The sequence below is a fragment of the Anabrus simplex genome, chromosome 1, assembly GCF_040414725.1.
Source record: "Anabrus simplex isolate iqAnaSimp1 chromosome 1, ASM4041472v1, whole genome shotgun sequence".
Classification (NCBI taxonomy): domain Eukaryota; kingdom Metazoa; phylum Arthropoda; class Insecta; order Orthoptera; family Tettigoniidae; genus Anabrus; species Anabrus simplex.
Genome location: NC_090265.1, coordinates 1,339,742,038 through 1,339,759,421, shown reverse-complemented (window position 1 = coordinate 1,339,759,421; position 17,384 = coordinate 1,339,742,038). Strand labels below are relative to the sequence as shown.

The 17,384-nt window shown below is 40.0% G+C and overlaps 1 protein-coding gene across 2 annotated transcripts in view; it reads right to left on the bottom strand.

Moving 5' to 3' along the window:
• The window catches only part of Spag1 (Spag1 axonemal dynein assembly factor), a 182,680-nt gene that overhangs the window by 94,426 nt on the left and 70,870 nt on the right, over positions 1–17,384 (bottom strand). For both annotated transcript variants that reach the window (XM_067152205.2, XM_067152213.2), the window contains 2 exons: positions 15,936–16,063; positions 6,767–6,876 (listed from right to left, as the gene is read on the bottom strand). In XM_067152205.2, the coding sequence (XP_067008306.2) occupies positions 6,767–6,876; positions 15,936–16,063 (238 nt within the window). The remainder of the gene's footprint in view (positions 1–6,766; positions 6,877–15,935; positions 16,064–17,384) is intronic.

Below are 17,384 nucleotides of genomic sequence, written 5' to 3'. Positions count from 1 at the left end.
GTAGAATGTAGAAGGAGAAAAAGAAAGAGGGTGAAGAATGGTTTAACAGAGAGTGTGAAAGAATGCAGAGGAGGGTGCTGGGTGCGTTACAAGAGTATAGAAAGAAAGGTGGGGGTGCAGAAAGGGAGGTTTTCTGTAAGTTGAGGAAGGAGTATAAAAAGAAAATATGTGAGGTAAAAAAGGCGTGGTTAGAGGAACAAACTGAAGCCATAAAAAAGAATGTACGACTATCAGCATTGAAAAAGTTTGGGAAAGAATTAACAGAATAATAAATGGTGGAAGGAGTCTAGAGGTAAAGATCATTGAAGATGTACAGTGGGTGAGCTACTTTGGTGAATTACTCGGGGGTAAGGAGGAAGAATGCTGGAGGAAAACAGGGGATGAAGTCATTTGGAGAAATAGAAGAGTGGCAAATTACAATCTGGACAAGGAAATTACGAGGGAGGAAACCTTAAGAGTGATAAAAAGAATCAGGGGCAGGTCGGCAGGGGGTTGTAATGGGATCAATAATAAGTTCTGGAAAGAAATTAGCAAAAATGAGACAATGATAGAGGGCATAGTGAAACTATTTAATAAGATCTTTGATCAGGGGAAGTACCCGAAGGAATGGGAAACAGGAATTGTATGTCCAATATATAAGGGGAAGGGTAATAAAAACAGTTTGAATAATTATAGAGGAATATCTCTGTTACGATTCCTTAAGTAAAATTTACACAGGGGTGTTGGCGAACAGGTTGAGTGAATGGGCAGAAAAGAATGAAGTATTGTCTGATTTCCAAGGAGGATTTATAAGAAAGAAAAGAACAGTGGATAATGATGACAGTTCTGGAAAAGTATAGGAGACTGTCAAGAAGGATTTCGATTTTGAAAAGGCGCTTGATAAGGTGGATAGGGAAGCTCTATTAGAGAAACTGGGAAGGTTGGGGGTTTCGGGAAAGATGATGAAGGCAGCAGAGGGGATATATAGGGTAGTCAGGTTCTGTGTAAAATTGGGAGACGGTAGGTTGAGCAGACCATTAGAGTCCAAGGTGGGCTTAAAGCAGGGGTGCAAATTATCGCCAATTTTGTTTATTTCATTTATTAACGATATCTTGGAGGGGCATGGGGCAAGCAATTGGGCAGTGCCAGTAATTAATGGGGTGGAGGTCCCAGGATAGATTTTTGCTGATGATGTGATTTTGATGACTAACCCCAGGGGGGATGCAGAAGGCTTTAAATGCAGTGTGGATTTTGCGAAGAAATGGGTCTTGAAAATTAATGGGAATAAATCTAAAATGCTAATAGCCCAGGCACATAAAGGAAGAAGGGATGACGGGAAATGGGTTGTGCAGGGAGAAAGGTTGGAACTGGTAAGCAAGTTAGAATATCTAGGAGTTATTATTAAAAGTAAAGGCACCTGGAATGATCATATTAGAAGGGCGAGGAACAGAGGGTGGCCCGCCCTAGCCTCAGTCATAAACTTGCTAGCGAAATATCCAGGTATTATCAATTATAAAACCCTGAGATTAGTTCTAAGATCGGTGATTTTCGGGAGGGTATTGTATGGCACTGAAGTTTGGGGGTTGGATGACAAAAGAGTTAAGACGAACTATTACTAATTTTGGTAAGATGGCGATGGGGCTCCCGATGTGCACAGCCAATGCAGAGGTGGAATTAATGTGTGGGGAGGATTTGAAATCTGAGTGTGTGAAAAGAATAGTTAGATAATGGATGAATTTGAAAAGACAAGAAGGAGGGAAGGTATTACAGGCCCCGTACGAACAACAACGGAAGAGTATGTATAAGGGATGCTGGCTAGATAAAATTGAGGGATACTTGGAGATGATAGGCCTGGGGTACATGTGGGAAGAGGTGTGGACGAAGACAGAAGCTAGAGGGATGAAGGTACTGGTAAGGAGGATTAGAGATCAGGGTAGGCAGAAATTATTGGCCGAAAGTAGATTAAGAAGTTCCCTTAGTGTTTTTAATAAAGTTGAGGAAGTAACAGGGATAAATTTTAGACACGTTGATAGGTTGAGAAGGAGAGGGTTGGTATGGTGGTTGGTGGGGCTACATAAAAATACAGGGTGGCTAAGAGGTAGAGATAAGGCAGTATGTATACTTTGTGGGGCGGAGAACAGTGATTTTCACTTATTAGGTAAGTGTGAAGAAACAAATAAGATTAGAAATAGTTTACTGAGTGCCAAACATTGGAAAATTTTAGGTAAAGGGGATGAGCAGGGTATTATAAGGTGGATTATTAAGGAATGGGAAAACGGAGGAGAACTGAACAGGTATTTATGTGCGGTAAAAAATTCCTGTGTGAAAAAAAAAATGGAAGAGGAAGGGATATAGGACGATATGTCAGGATGTAAGGGAGAAGTGGTTAAGAGAATGAGGATATTCAGTCGTTGGAGTTTGTTGGAAAATTTAGAAGCTAGTGAAGTGTGGCTGATGTGGACATAGTGAAGTAGTTTGAATTCGAGCCTGGAGGCTAAGTAAGACCAAGTGATAACAAAGGTTGTTGAGGTGGCGAGGTAGTGAGTGAGTAAATGTTTTGGTATCTAGGAATGTAGATGTCTTACCGATTGCGATATTGAGGATTGTAAGCAATTCTTGTCATTTGGTTTACTTGAATCCAGAGGAATTAGGTCATGGAACAAAGAATGCAGAGAAAGCAGTAGTGATTACAAGGGCGTGAGCCGAAACTGCTGTAAAGTACAGTCAGCGGTTCTTGCAGCATAATCTGTTGTGAAGGTCATGTGGAGTGCACAGTCATGTGGTGAATGCAAGGTCAGGGTAGGGCCAGATTAGTTGTTTTGAGGTAGATTTTTGTTTATTATTATTATTATTATTATTATTATGGGTACTTGGTTGTATACATTAGGACATATGCGTTTTTCTCACTATTCACGCATGTTAGGAGCTGGTAAGGAATGATGGATAAACAGGACATAACCGTAAGAAGACGGAGTGGGACGGGCCCACTCCAAATAAGTAAAAGAAGAGAGAAATGCGAGAGGCAGGATATGGGACTAGAGCGGCTCCAGTTTCACGTGGCAGGCCGCAATGGAATGGTGAGAGAAACTCATTGTCATCTGGTAGGATTGTTGGGGTCTTCCTTAGGGCCCCACAGATAGGGCCGGTCGTGTCATCATCGGGAGGGCGGCCTTCTTCTTAGCAGGGGTGATGACACGGCAGGACAGTCACCAATATTATTTCTTGCTTTATTTTATTTTTCTTTATTGTTCATTTTATTTTGTGTCTTAATATTAAGCGGAGACGATGTGCGTGGCATGGGGGACTGAGGATGGCTGCCGTGGTGATTCTACCTTGGGAGTGTCATGGTTTTGGAGTATCCAATGTACCCCCATGGCATGCCCAGGGAATCCGGTATTTCTTTTCTTTTTGGTGTGAGCTGTCCATGTGAACATGTATCGGGGCAAATTCGCCTGTTATGTTCAATAAATATCTATCTATCTATCTATCTATCTATCTATCTATCTATCTAGTGCACCATTCCTCTTTCCCCACAGTTTAACAATCCATAATTTCATGCCATTTCCGTCCATCCGACCTTTTTCACGCACATGTACAACCATATCTGCAGGTATCTTTACCTTAGGCAGAGTCTTTTGCTTGAAGATCATCGATGACAGCTTAGTACTATGAGCACAACACACAAGTACTACAGTGTAGTGTGTTTTTTCATGTCCACTCCTTTTCACTAACACTTATTTCACCTCTTTCAGTAACAGTCCTGTTTGAGGGTACATCAAACATGAACAGCATTTCATGCATAACTGTATTTGACCCATTTCAAAATTGTTCTTTTTTCATTGTTGAATCACAAATCTGTGAAAGAAAATAAGTTTACTTCCATAACCTTTTGGCAATTATTGACAAATTTTAGATCTGGTGCACATAGCAAGTCCATTACATTTCACAAAACGATATCATAGCACGCCCCCTTTGAAATCGTCAACCTTACATTCACAGGCTGTTATTAACAGTGTATATGCAAATCACTTTTGTTGAAATGGCAATGTCATTTTGCCTATTTCCTTGAACCCATTTCAGCACTTCACTTACTTCCAGCCACCTGGAATGATATGATACTTGCATTTTGTGCACTTCTCTTTACACAGTTTATTCAAAATGTCCTGACCATGCCATGTTCTATTTTTTTTTTTTTGCAGTGGTCGAAAATGTCTTTCAGCATTCCTATTCCCATGTTCCTCTGCATATTTCACAACCTGCAATTAATAGCTTGCAATATATGAACATCGCTTGTTAGTATTCTCCATGGTTACCAGTAACTACCGTAAAGATAAACATACATTAAACATACACTCGTGAACTCAAATCAGCAACCGATTATTTGGGTGAGATTCTTGGAATATCAAAAGGAGTGTGCATGCAACAAAGATCTTGGAAGTTAAAAGACATAAGGCTTCAGGAGGTATAAAAAAAATTACACAACAAAATTGTACCTTCATTATATATGATACACCCAATTTCTAAGGCCTATCTAAAGGGTTAAAAAAGCGTATCGTATACACCGAAAAATATGGTAGATGAAGATTTGTATTAAGATTATCATTAACACCCAGTTCCCAAGATCGAGGAATCAACCAAATGCAGTTAAAATCCATGGCCCTGCCAGGAACTTAACCCAGGGCCCTCTGACCCAAAGGCCTTTCAGTCAAGGAACCAAACACATATTTCTGATTAATAGTACGGTACTGATTTTGTTCATAATGAAGATAAGTGTCCAGATATCCTGTTAGTTAAGATCAGCCCACCGGTGATCAGAACGATTACGCTTTCCTGTATGTGTAGTACACTCACATCACTTTTGGTTATCCTGTGTTCCGACTGATCTAACCTATGTTTTTCAAGGGAACAGCTCTGCATACTTACGCACAATGTTGAATATTAATAGCAGCATGTTGCTTGTTATCTTTTACATTTCTTTTTTACATTGCTCTAAGGTAAGGAAAGATAAATTTCTCTATTTTTATTTACTGGAGTAGTTATTGAGATAATGTTAAACAGTCTAGTGTTCTCACGGGGGGCCGGGCTGAGTGGCTCAAATGGTTGAGACGGTGGCCTTCTGACCCCAACTTCGCAGGTTCGATCCTGGCTCAGTTCGGTGGTATTTGAAGGTGCTCCAGTGTTCTCCTTAGAAATTTTTGTCAGCCGGGTGGCAGGAATGAGTAGCCGGGCGGGAAATACTCTACTACATAAAAAATGAATATGACAAAATGTCAATGCCCTCAGGGCATTAAAAATATCAGACAGGTAAAACATTAACTGCAGAATTGAACTATTTTAGTGTTATTACCAGGAACAAGACATAAGAGAGTAACTTGAACTTCTAAGAGTTCTACTGCTCGTTCACAATCGCATAACACCAGGAACCATTCGGTTGCTGTGCAGTGCCAAACAGGTTTTGCGACATTATGCGGAATGGAATGCTTGCATATGATTCCACGCTAATACAGACACCACTCGCGTACAAGACTGTGTGATAGTCAAGCTAAACATTTAAAATTTGATGTAATAGACAATTACAGTGACAATAATGAAATTTATCATTTTAAGTATTTACGTTTTAACAGAGCACCCAATGACTCGAATATGCATTCATATGATGTAATTAGTGCACATCTAGGTTATGTTAGCCCGGTGATCCGTAAAATAGGCAGGGGAGTGCGCCCATTAAAAAGGTCGTAGGGAGAACACTGCTCAAAGATGCCAGCCACATGCCGGTAGATTCACTAGCAAGTTAAAGAACTCATGCGGGACAAAATTCCGGCACCTCGGCGTCTCAGAAAATCGTAAAAAAAGTAGTTAGTGGGACGTAAAGCAAATAACACCTAATTATTAATTTATTGTTCTCGCAGGATATTTACAAGCATTATCACATTCTTTAACAGGCACCACATTCTTGCAGCCTCATGGCGAGGAAGAAGTTAAGATTGTACTGGTATCTGCATGAATTGCTCACTATTTGCAACTGATGAAAGTGATTAATGATTTCTCTCCAGTATCTGATAACGATTCCATACGGATTCCAAGATAAAGTTCCCGTAACCCACAGAAAGATGAAGTAAAATTTTTTACTACAAGCAATGAATTTCATACTTGGTTCCTTATTGGCTTAGCAATTATTTTAATTAAATACAATTCTTTAAAAGGATGTACTTGTGTAACTCCACCTGTTCAATACCACACTGATACAAGCCACTTAAAACTAAATGGAATGTACACTCATAAAAACTACACTAGTCCATATTCTTTTAAAGAATTGTAAGTTTTTAAAGTAACATTTGTTTTCAGAGTCATGATCTTGTGGTACCTGAAGACAGTCCTGGAGTAATCATTTGGAATGTCTCCTCAACAATAACACACCCAAAAATTCCATCTGCATTGCTCTAGAGTTCACTGAAAGGCTAATTAAACTCAAGATTAAGTACCCAGTGACCAGAACCAATTGTAACTGCTCACACCATCAGGTCGCCAGAAGGCCTAAGTGAAGAAAAATCAACCATCAATAATCAGTGCCACTGGGGAAGTATTAAAAATTTCAGTGTCTTGTTATCATAATCAGAGAGTCCTGTAGATTCTGGCAGCATATGCTGGTGTTAAAAAGAAGGACCACTTCCTTATTTTCACTTCTTCACTGAAATGCCAACACCAATTTAGAAAATTCTTGTTTATGATTTGATACTTAACCGTAGCTAAATTTGGAAAGTAATAAATGCTGGGGTTAAAGACATACCTAACTGCTTTTTTTCGTCCACCAATCTTCTCCTGCATCTGTCGAGCGAGATTGTGAGCTTTTTGGTTGTTTGGTTGAAGAATAGTAACTTTGGTGAAGTCTTCCAAAGCCTAAAATGTCAAAATACAATATGTGAGATATCAGTCTGTAAATTCTTTTAAAAGATTAGGTAGGATTCTCAAGTTGTCCAAATAGGCATCCTATCTCCTTATAAATATTAACTCAAATGTGTTTGTGTTACAAGAAACTAGGAAAACATTGTATCTATGTTATAAATCAAGTACTTTGAGAAATATGTAAAAAATAAGGGAAACAGAAGGACATGAAAAGTGCACACTTCCAGACACAAAAAGTGATTGGCTAAAAATATAAAAGTCCTGAATACAAGAATGCCTAAAAAGACAGAGCACATTATTATAGAGATTTCATTTGTTAGTTACTTTAACACTGAAAGGATGCTTTTGTATGCTTTTAGATAGAACATAATAGAACTACAGAAGTTTAATGATAAAGTTGTATATTGGGCAAGATGAGTAAGAGAATATATATATATATCTACAAAGGACTTTACCACAAGACGAAGAATACAAAATTTGACACTGGCTCAATAATAATTATTTATTTATTTTACATTTTATGGCCTACACTGGACCACTCTAGTGAATTATACAAAGGATTTCTTTATTTCCTATCAGCCCAATATTTTTTTCATTCTGAGAGATGCTACCTTCATTTGTCCTGTTGAAAATACCCTCCCACTGGACCTTTTATAAATCTTGCTCTGTGTGTATAATAAAAAATGAACTTACTTTTTGAAAATTTTATATAAGGTTGATTTTGGTGCTCCAACATGTAAAGAAAGAAAGAAAGAAAGAAAGAAAGAAAGAAAGAAAGAAAGAAAGAAAGAAAGAAAGAAAGAAAGAAAGAAAATTATTTATAAATAAATAAATAAATAAATAAATAAAGGTGATAACATTTAGTTCTGTGTGTAATATCACACAAAATGTGGTCCATGTGTTTTCTCTATTTTTTTTTTGCTAGCGGTCTCATGTTGCACAACACGTGGAAGGTTTATGCAGACTGAAGGACGGAAAAAGGCTAGGATTGGGAAGGTAGCAGCTGTGGCCTTAATTAAGGTACAGCTCCAGCATTTGCCCAATGTGAAAATGGGAAACCAGGGCTGTCAGCAGTGTGATTCAAACTCACCATCTCCCAAATGCAAGATCACAGCTACGCGACCCTTATTACACAGCCAACTACATCATCATCATCATCATCATTTGTGGTGGGTTGTCAGGGTTCTAAAAACTAAAAATCACAATTCAGAAGGTAGTGTGTTTTACTATCCACTAAAATTAGTAAACTACTAAAGTTCACTCATATATGAGATTTCAACTCAAGCCAGTTTTTGCTCATGATCGTAACTGAATCAACAGCCTGGTGCTGCACCAAACTCCTGTTCTCCAACAAGGCCCCCACAGCACAACATATTTCCAAAACAGTTCACTTCACTCTGGACTTCGCACCTCGCTGAAATGACAAGTCACAGACTTGCAAACATCTCATAATTGTGTAAGTTCTGTTACTCGCTCACAAATGAATAACCGACTGTTGCTACTTCAGCCCTTCATATTGGCCAACATGAGTTTCTAGTAGTTTCCTCTTCCAGATCACTCTGGGAGACTGGTCCACTGTTAATTAGCTTCTAGCTTCTTCTGGAAGCTTCCTTTTCACAAGCCTTCAACCATTCGCTGGCCAGTGGCCTTAGCGTTTCATTTGCTGCTGGTCTGTCCTCACTATCCCCACTGTGTCAGCATTGTCACTTATTCGTTTTACATCCCACTAACTTCTCCTGTCATATTCAGACGTGCCAAAGCGCCAAAATGTTGCCCCGCAGGGGTTCTTTAACGTGCCAGTAAATCTGCCAATCTGAAGTTGACATATTTGAGTACTTTTGATGATGATGATGATGCTTGTTGTTCAAAGGGACCTAACATCTTGGTTACTGGCCCCTAATGGTACAAAATGAGACTAAATTTAAAAGTCCAAAATCATCCACTGATCGTAATTCAAAATATGGTCGTGAAGAATGAATGGATGAATATGAATTTAAAATAATGAGTGGATCCGACCCGCAATGCCCCTCCTTTCCAGAAACTACCTTAAAAATAGTATTACTGACCAAGGGACTGCTGCTTTTAAAGCACAATTCTAAACCGATGATGCTGTTACCTAAAGGAGTGCAAAATCCAGGTCAATGGCCCCTCATAACGGTACTTATCGCTAGCAAAGTAAAACAATGGTATTTCTCATGTTGCGATACTAATCAAGGGCAGTGTAAACTCACGGTGCTCCACACATTATGGTACTACTCACAAGTATTGTACGTCGCACAGGTAACGCAGACCTATGGTGTTTCTCACATAATGGCGCCACCCATAGGCAACGCAAACCCACAGTGTTCCTCACGCCGGTATTCCCGTGGTGTTCCTCACATAGTAGTGGTACTAATCACAGGCAACGCCCAGACCAGTGGTCTAACTGTCTGAGCTACTTGCCTGGCTATATCAATTCTTCAAAATCATTGTTTTTTTCAAAATCATTGTTTATCTCATTAACCTATATTTGTTTTTACTGAATAAAACCACTTGGAAGAGAGTAATGTTTTACACTGGTGTCACCAATACAAACTGTACCAGCTGCACTGCTATGCAATGGCTCTACTCTCTACTCGCTGAACCTGTTGTTATATCACCTGTCCTGAACTTTCATGCTTGTACTCTGTGCATTCTGGTGGAGTTAGTAACTGGTGAACGTCACTCGAATTGTCAAACAGATTATCTATGCCCTGCCAATGGTGGATCTGTTGGGGATTCAACCAGCATTTGGGCTGAAGACTTGACATACATTACATATCATTGCACTTACTGATGTGGGGGCTGAAGGACAGTAGTGCTAAGGTAAAGGAACAGAGTCATCTACCACTTAGAAGACCAATCCCGCAATATGCAGCAGTCTCTTGAGATCCACATCAAACAGGGCTTCTTAGTACACTGGAGAAGGTTCTGAGGAAGACAGCAGGGTTCACGTACAGTCATTACAATTCTCGAAGCAGTGTAACATGAATGAAAAAGAATTGTACAAAGGGAGTTCAATGTATAATGCAAAACCTTTTTTTCTAAACGCAAGTTGGTTTTATTGAGGATTCAAATACACCATGTTATTTCCCAATCCTTTTGTTACAATACCCTTTTTCAACCTGATCTCCATTCAATGCTACGGCTTTATGCCACTGTAACGTGAAGGCCTGTATGCCTACATGATACCACTCAACTGGTTGATGTCGGAGCCAACGTCATGCTGCATCGATAACTTTTCCATTATCCACGTAGTGCTTCCTGCAAAGTGTATCCTTCATTGGGCCAAACAGATGGAAGTCAGAAGGTGCAAGAACAGGGCTGTAGGGTGGATGAGGAAGAACAGTCCAGATCAGACAGGTTTGCTCGACCCTGTTGTGATGACTCACTGTGCTTTTGTCCACCGACAGGTATCCGTAAACATTCTGCAAGCACCTATGAATAGCTGTGATACCCTGGCTTACCGCCAAAAGAAACTCCATAAATGCTCTCTCTTTGGTACGCACCTCCGTTACAGATGCCATTTTGAAGGCGCCACCACTCTGAAATTAATGAAACTCTACGAGACAAAGGGGGAATATTCAAAGATGTCCCAAACAAAATTCCAATTTTTTTAAAACCGAAATTGGCCAAGAAATAAAATGTGTTGCATTATATACTGAACGCCCCTCATAGGATGGAGAACATTGGAGGCTAGAAACAAAAATGCCCAACTATGCACAATGCTTATATGAATGTCAGCAAGGGGCGAGTTCAACGGTAGAGGTGCTGCTTGTTATTATTTTATGAGAAAGTACAACTGGGCAACTATCCTTTCTTCAGAGAAAAAAAGGAGAGTTCCAAATCTTCAAGAATTGAAGATATTGGCAAAAGAAAGTGAAGGGCCACGAAGGATGTGAAGATGAAAGATTTCTTCGGCCTCACAAACCTAGTACTGTTGGGATCAGAAGAGAACAAGAGTTGAACAAGTGTGTCAGAAGAAAGATTACATGAGGAGACCACCACAAGAAGTGGAAGCAATGCCAGATTCAGCTAGAAACCCACTGGTTGCCTTCCCAGGCTCACAAATTCAGAGGTCATGGGGTCCCTTTTAGTTGTCGTATGACAGGTAGGGGATACCGTTGAGGTATTCTTCCGCCCCTACCCATAAGTTATAAACAAGGTTATCATACACATAAAGTACAGGGAAAACTGCAGAAGGCAAACTATGGCAAACATTAACTGGTACATTGAGGGCAGAGAGCAATATCGGAAGGGGGGGATCCCCCCACCCCCCCCCCGATGATTTTATCTCAGAGGTTCCCCCCCACTAATATTGCCCAGGGGGATTATTTCATTATAAAATGAGAAAAATGTAACACATATATTACTGAAATCAATGTATTTTACTGAGCATATTTTCATGATGCTGCTTGACGCTTGTTGTTTTAAGGGGCCTAACATCGAAGGTCATCGCCCCCGTGCATATTTTCGAAAAAACATCAACAATAATACACATAAGATATAAATAATAGGATGACTGCCAGATCTTGAGCAATAAAACAATGCAGCGGTGGCAACTCTGCACATGCAGTCTATTTTTCATGTTTCATTCTGGCAAGTCCATATGAAACCCAGGAATAATTTTCCATTGAATATCATTCTTTTTATAACAGAATTCAAACAAAAACATTTTAAATTTACATTTTTAACGGGGAGGGGGTAATTTACTTAGAAGGGAATTATATGCCCCTATATAATATTTGAAATAAACACTAGTAGTTAAGCCCTAGGATCCTTCTCCCCCCCACCATTTTTTTCCTTCCAATTTCGCACCCTGATTGATGGGATTGAAAATTAGAATGCAATCTGCAGCAGTCTTAGGGAATATTCCAAAAAACAGAAGATAGCTTCAAGAATACTGGATTGCAATATTGTATGAATACAGGTATATCATATGAATACATTACATTAAAATTGTAACAGTAATCAGTAATGTTCTACAATTTACACATTATTTTGTGATAAATGGAAATAGCTGCTGTTAGTTAAATTAGTTTAAGCTCATAACTGTGTGGTAGTTCATATACCACACCCTCGCACTGTATTCAGAAGTAAGAGATATTGTTATTGTCAGTATTCGATTTGGACAAGACAAAGACTATGGTTATCAGCAGGAATGAGGAGAGACACTGTATCATGGTTGATAGTAAACCATCAGAGCAAGTCACCAAGTTCAAGTATCTTGGCTCAATCATCAGCTCAGACAGGAAGATGGAGGAGGAAATAACAGAAAGAATACAAACAGCAGGGCGCTTGTTTTATGCCATCCGAACAAACTTCCTCAACAAGAAGGATATCTCAAAGGGCACAAAATTAGCCATTTAAAAATCCATGGCTGCGAATCCTGGGCGCTAATAGAAAGAACCAAGAGCAGAATCCAGGTGGCAGAGATGAGACCTGCGGAAAGTAGAGGACAAAACCAGGAGAGACAGGATCAGGAATACAGCCATCCGGAAAGTATTGAATATGTAGCCACTGGAGAAAACCATCCAAGAATATCGATTGAGATGGTTTGGCCATGTCCAACGAATGTCGACAGACCACTTGCCGAGGTTAATGAGGGAGGTGAGAGTGGAAGGAAGGCTCGAGGAAGACCACGGAAGACATGGGAGGAGGGGATTAGAGAAGCACTGCAGGAGAGGGGACTCTCTGTACGAGAGGCCGTTGCCATTACCGGAGATAGGAGTAGATGGAGATCTCTCGTATCCTCGACACCTCACGGTACAAGAGGACCGGATTAAGTAAGTAAGTATTCGATTTATTATTGTTATTATCATTATTTCATTTGTATATTTATTCCTAATATATAAGTTGGAAGGTCTCCATATATGACACGTAATTTGTTTTGTACAAACGGATGGAAAAACATTGCTAATTACAACTCGAAAAGTTCTGTAAGTCATGAAGTGATGTCATGAGGTCCAGAAGAGGTTCAGGATGTGGTCTTGACAAGAGGATCTACTCATGATTGGATGGCCAGTATCATGTGAGAGAAGGGGAAGCTGAGGTCTATATAGGCATGTGATCAAACGGCAAGAAGCAAACGGGACTGGACTACAAACTTTGGTGGAGAAGACTTGACTTGAAACTTCGAGAGGAGATGTAACTTTGGTGGAACGCGGTCGTATTGCGTTTGTGGCATCTGAAGTGTGGTACTAACCTACAACTGTGGAGTGCGTAGGCACTTGGTATTGTATCACTTGTGGCGGTTTGGTATTATATGTTGGTGAAAGCGATGGAGTACTGTACCTCAGACTTTCCATAATTTATGTTCTGGAACAGCCAGTGTGTGTTGCTCGAGCAAATGTATCTTTAAACCAAGTGTTAAGAGTCAGTGAACACAGTACTATAAAGGTACAGTACCTGTGTGATATAATAAGTGCCAATTATGAGGATATGCAAGTTGTGTTGATATGAGACACTGAAGGGTATTCATCCACATATATATGCTTTGTAATGAACTTTCAACGGATGAACTGCAAATGGTAGCTTGGTCCTCACTTTTGGTTTTCCACTGTCTTGTTGTTGTTGTAAGTGTGGAGTCTTCCAGTGGTATTTTGTGAGTGTATTTTATGCATCTTTTGGTGTGTTGATGAGGTGCCCATGCACAGATGTTATTTAGAATACAGTTAGTTATTTTCGACTCAGAGGAGTTACTGATGAACCTAGGTGCAGTTCCTACCTATTTAGTCATTTTCAGAAGGTTATGTAAGGCCTGAAGAAGATGTACCAGTACGCAGCTTCATGTACACGCCCTGGGAGAGAAAGAATTATCACGCTCTATCAAAATTCGAGTTCCTGAAGACTCTGTGGGATAATCAGCCAAAGACCACATGGGCAGCACAAAGCCTGTTTTCCACATCTTGTTCTCAAGTACAGCTCTTCAACAAGATACTCCCAAGGTATGTGAAGGGGTCTACTTGTTCTGGTTTGGTGTTTGAGATGGTAATGTTAAATTCTGGGGTGTTAGTCCCTGGTGCAAGCTGACCACATTGAGACTCTGGTAGAGTCCTCTCAGAGATGACTTGCAGGTGGCTAAGCAGGATCCTTGCAAGAAGTTTACGTACAATAGATAACAGAGAAATACCATGATAGTCATCACATATACTACGCTCATCTTTCTTGAAAACAGTTATGATAATGGCATTTTTGAAACCACTGGGTACCTTTCGGGTTTCCGAAACTAAGTGGATGAGGGTGAAGTGCCTCGTTTTTAGGCGGAAGCCTCTGCCTTGAATTAGTTCCAGAGCAATGTTGTCTGGTCCAGGTGCTTTCCTAGGTTTCAGCCTATCAAGTGCCACACAGAATTCCTGATAAGTTGGTGGCATTGCAAACCATGGTTGAGGGGGAAGGTGTGGCACATCCCGGATAAAGTCATCGGCAGAAGTGGAGTTTCGGTTTAAAAGAGTGGAGAAGAGTTCCTTCCAACGCTCCAGGATGTGTCTACAATAGGTAAGGGTGTTAGCACCATCAACTGTTTTCAGAGTTCCAACTGAAAAGCGAGATGGACTGTAGATCTTTTATTCCTGCGTAGTTCCACAGGTCTCTGGCATCAGATTTTCTTTGAAGTTGTAGAGCCTTCTTCTGCCACCAGTTCTTCAATTATCATATTTGAGCCTGACACTTCAGTTTCAAATCTTGAAACACAACCTTCTTCATGCAGGATGATCAATCTTGAAGAAGGGGTAGATGGGCTTCCCGTATAGCACTAATAAGGCACAGAATTTCTTCATTGTTGTCCTAGAACCAGTCTTGCCTCTTTTTTCTTTTCTTTTCTTGTAGCCAAGGATTTCCTCAGCTGACTCAAATGATAGTCCTTTGGAGTGTTGACCATTCTTGCTCAACGTCATTCGTGCATTCTGGATTGTTTGCCAATCGGTTCTTGATCACATTTTAGAAGTCCAACAATGTGGATTTATCTGACAGTTGTGTCGTGGCTTACTTGGGTGATGCATAATTATTTTCTGATGGAAGGAGATTCTGAGAACAGCTCAGAAGTTTGTGATACAGTATGACCAACAGTCATCAATACTCCTCGCAGTCTTTGTGATGAGAACATATATGTCATGCTGTCGGATGATGGCGTAGTTGAAGATGTGCCAGTGCTTAGATTGTGGGTGCATCCATGGGGTCCTGTGATGGTAAAGTAGCCAAAACTGAGCATTAGTAATGAACAGCTCTTGTTCTGCACACAGGCCAAGAAATAGCAGTCCATTGGCAATACACTTAAAACCATGTTTGCCCAATACATTTCCCCGCAACCAATTATCCTTTCCCACTATGGCACTGAAGTCTCCAAGCATTATCAGTTTGATGGTAAAGAGTAGTTTAATGAATTTAGTAGATGATGACACATGCTACCTCTCTGTATAGTCATTTTAGTTTTAAGGACACTGATACCTACCATAATGTTATTTATACGGTACTGACTCCAGAAAAACAGATCAAAAGGATTATGCAACGTTATTCTGTAGAGGCACTTGATTACCGAACGTTAAATAATGCGATTGATCACTGAAAATATGGATTCCATCTTGTCTTCTTCACAGATTTCATGGTCTATTTCAGTGACAGATGCTGTGGTTTGCTTCATAAAATTCTTTATGAAACTCTCATAAGAAACTGTGAAATTCTCTTTCAGAAGGGCAGGCACGAAGTAAAAGGCAAGGAGATGCATGAAACCACCACTTGAATCACCACAAATAAAGAGCAGGCTAATTTCACAACGTGAATGACACCATTGAGGCTGTTAAAATCACAAAGAAGAAGAAAGTTCTGTTGTCTAAATGATTATATAAATAATCATAATGATGGCTATATAATATGCACTGGTCCACTGATAATTTACAGGATTATCAATATCGTTACAACAATCCCTAGTTTTCAACAAGTTTCCATTACATTACAAAAAGCATATTCATTACCCAAACATGCTATTCCCTATAAAGCTCTATTTCAACAACAGAATTGCAAAAGTAATTTTTCCGTACCTTCTGATAGTCACTTCTGCTCTCATAAGCAACACCTCTCCGCATTAATGCCTTCAAATTATCAGGTTCTACTTCTAATACTTTATTGCAATCACTTATAGCCTCTGCATACTTTTGAAGTTTCAAGTCTGAAAGTATACAAAGAAACATTAATTCTTTTTTTTTTTTTTTAATACATAAATACTTTTAAGAATGTTAAATATAATAACCAGGCCACATGCCTGGGTACACAAAGCACATAAAGTTAGAAACATACAGAAATTTGTTATATGGGTCATAGCAGAAGGGAGAGAAGACTAGCCTTCACTCTTGAACATGTTACCGTTCAAATACAATAGGTCATAAAATACTGATACAGAAGGCCGTTCGGGATCTCTGGGGACTATCTTAGAAGGGCAGTTAGCTTGTGAAAAGCCATGTCTTCATGAACGATCATGCTCGATCAGAAGCCAACATTTCTAGGTATAGCTCGACAACGTAATTTCCATTGCAGCAAATATTTTCGCAGAGCTAGCTTGTCTACCTTATGCTATGCCACTCCTCCTGACAAGCTTTCCAGAGGCCATCGATAGTGCATGGTCGTCTAGTTCCTAACGCCCTTTTTAGGAGTCAAAATGCACAGAAGTCCTTGGATGACCCACCAGGTGCCTTCACCAGAATATCAGTAAAAGGAATTACACAGATTCCAGTTTCCATCTCCATTCTTTCTAAGAACAGGCAAGTCAAAAGAGCGGTGTGGCTGGATGCTTTATCCATACCAGATTTTTTGCCCTCCCATACAGTGCTGGGATATCTGTATTGAAAATGGGTGTTAAAACCTCTTGCTGATTGTATGTATAGTTCACCTTCACATTGCCTGCCTCTGTAGCGTAACGGTTAGTGTTATTAGCTGCCGTCCTCGGAGGCCTGGGTTCGATTCTCGGTACTGCCAGAAATTTAAGAATGACAGGAGGGCTGGTATGTGGTTGAAATGGTACATGCAGTTCACCTCCATTGGGGGTGTGCCTGAAAAGAGCTGCACCACCTCGGGATGAGGACAAGAGTTTTCTTTACCGTCACATTATTAATGACACGGAGAATGGTTAACTTGCCATTGCAGCAGTGTCCAGCGTTGATCATGAAACCCCTTGGAAAACTTTCCTGGCATTCTTTATACAATGTTCGATCCTTTTTTTTTGTCTCTACGGTAGTAGTAGATCGAATGGAAATTCTAAGTTCCCATGGAGGGAATTAGATATTTTTCCACCAATAGAACATGTCAAAAAACAGATCGATGCAAGGCTTTTCAGGCGTTTGATCTATCAACCAGCGTTTCGTCTTAGGTCTGACACTAGACTCATCAGAGTGGGATGTGTCAGACCCTACCCACTGAACTTAGAATTTCCATTTGGAATTGCTAGGCGGGCAATAATTCCATTGTGGAGATTTATCTCCCGTATGCAGTTATCA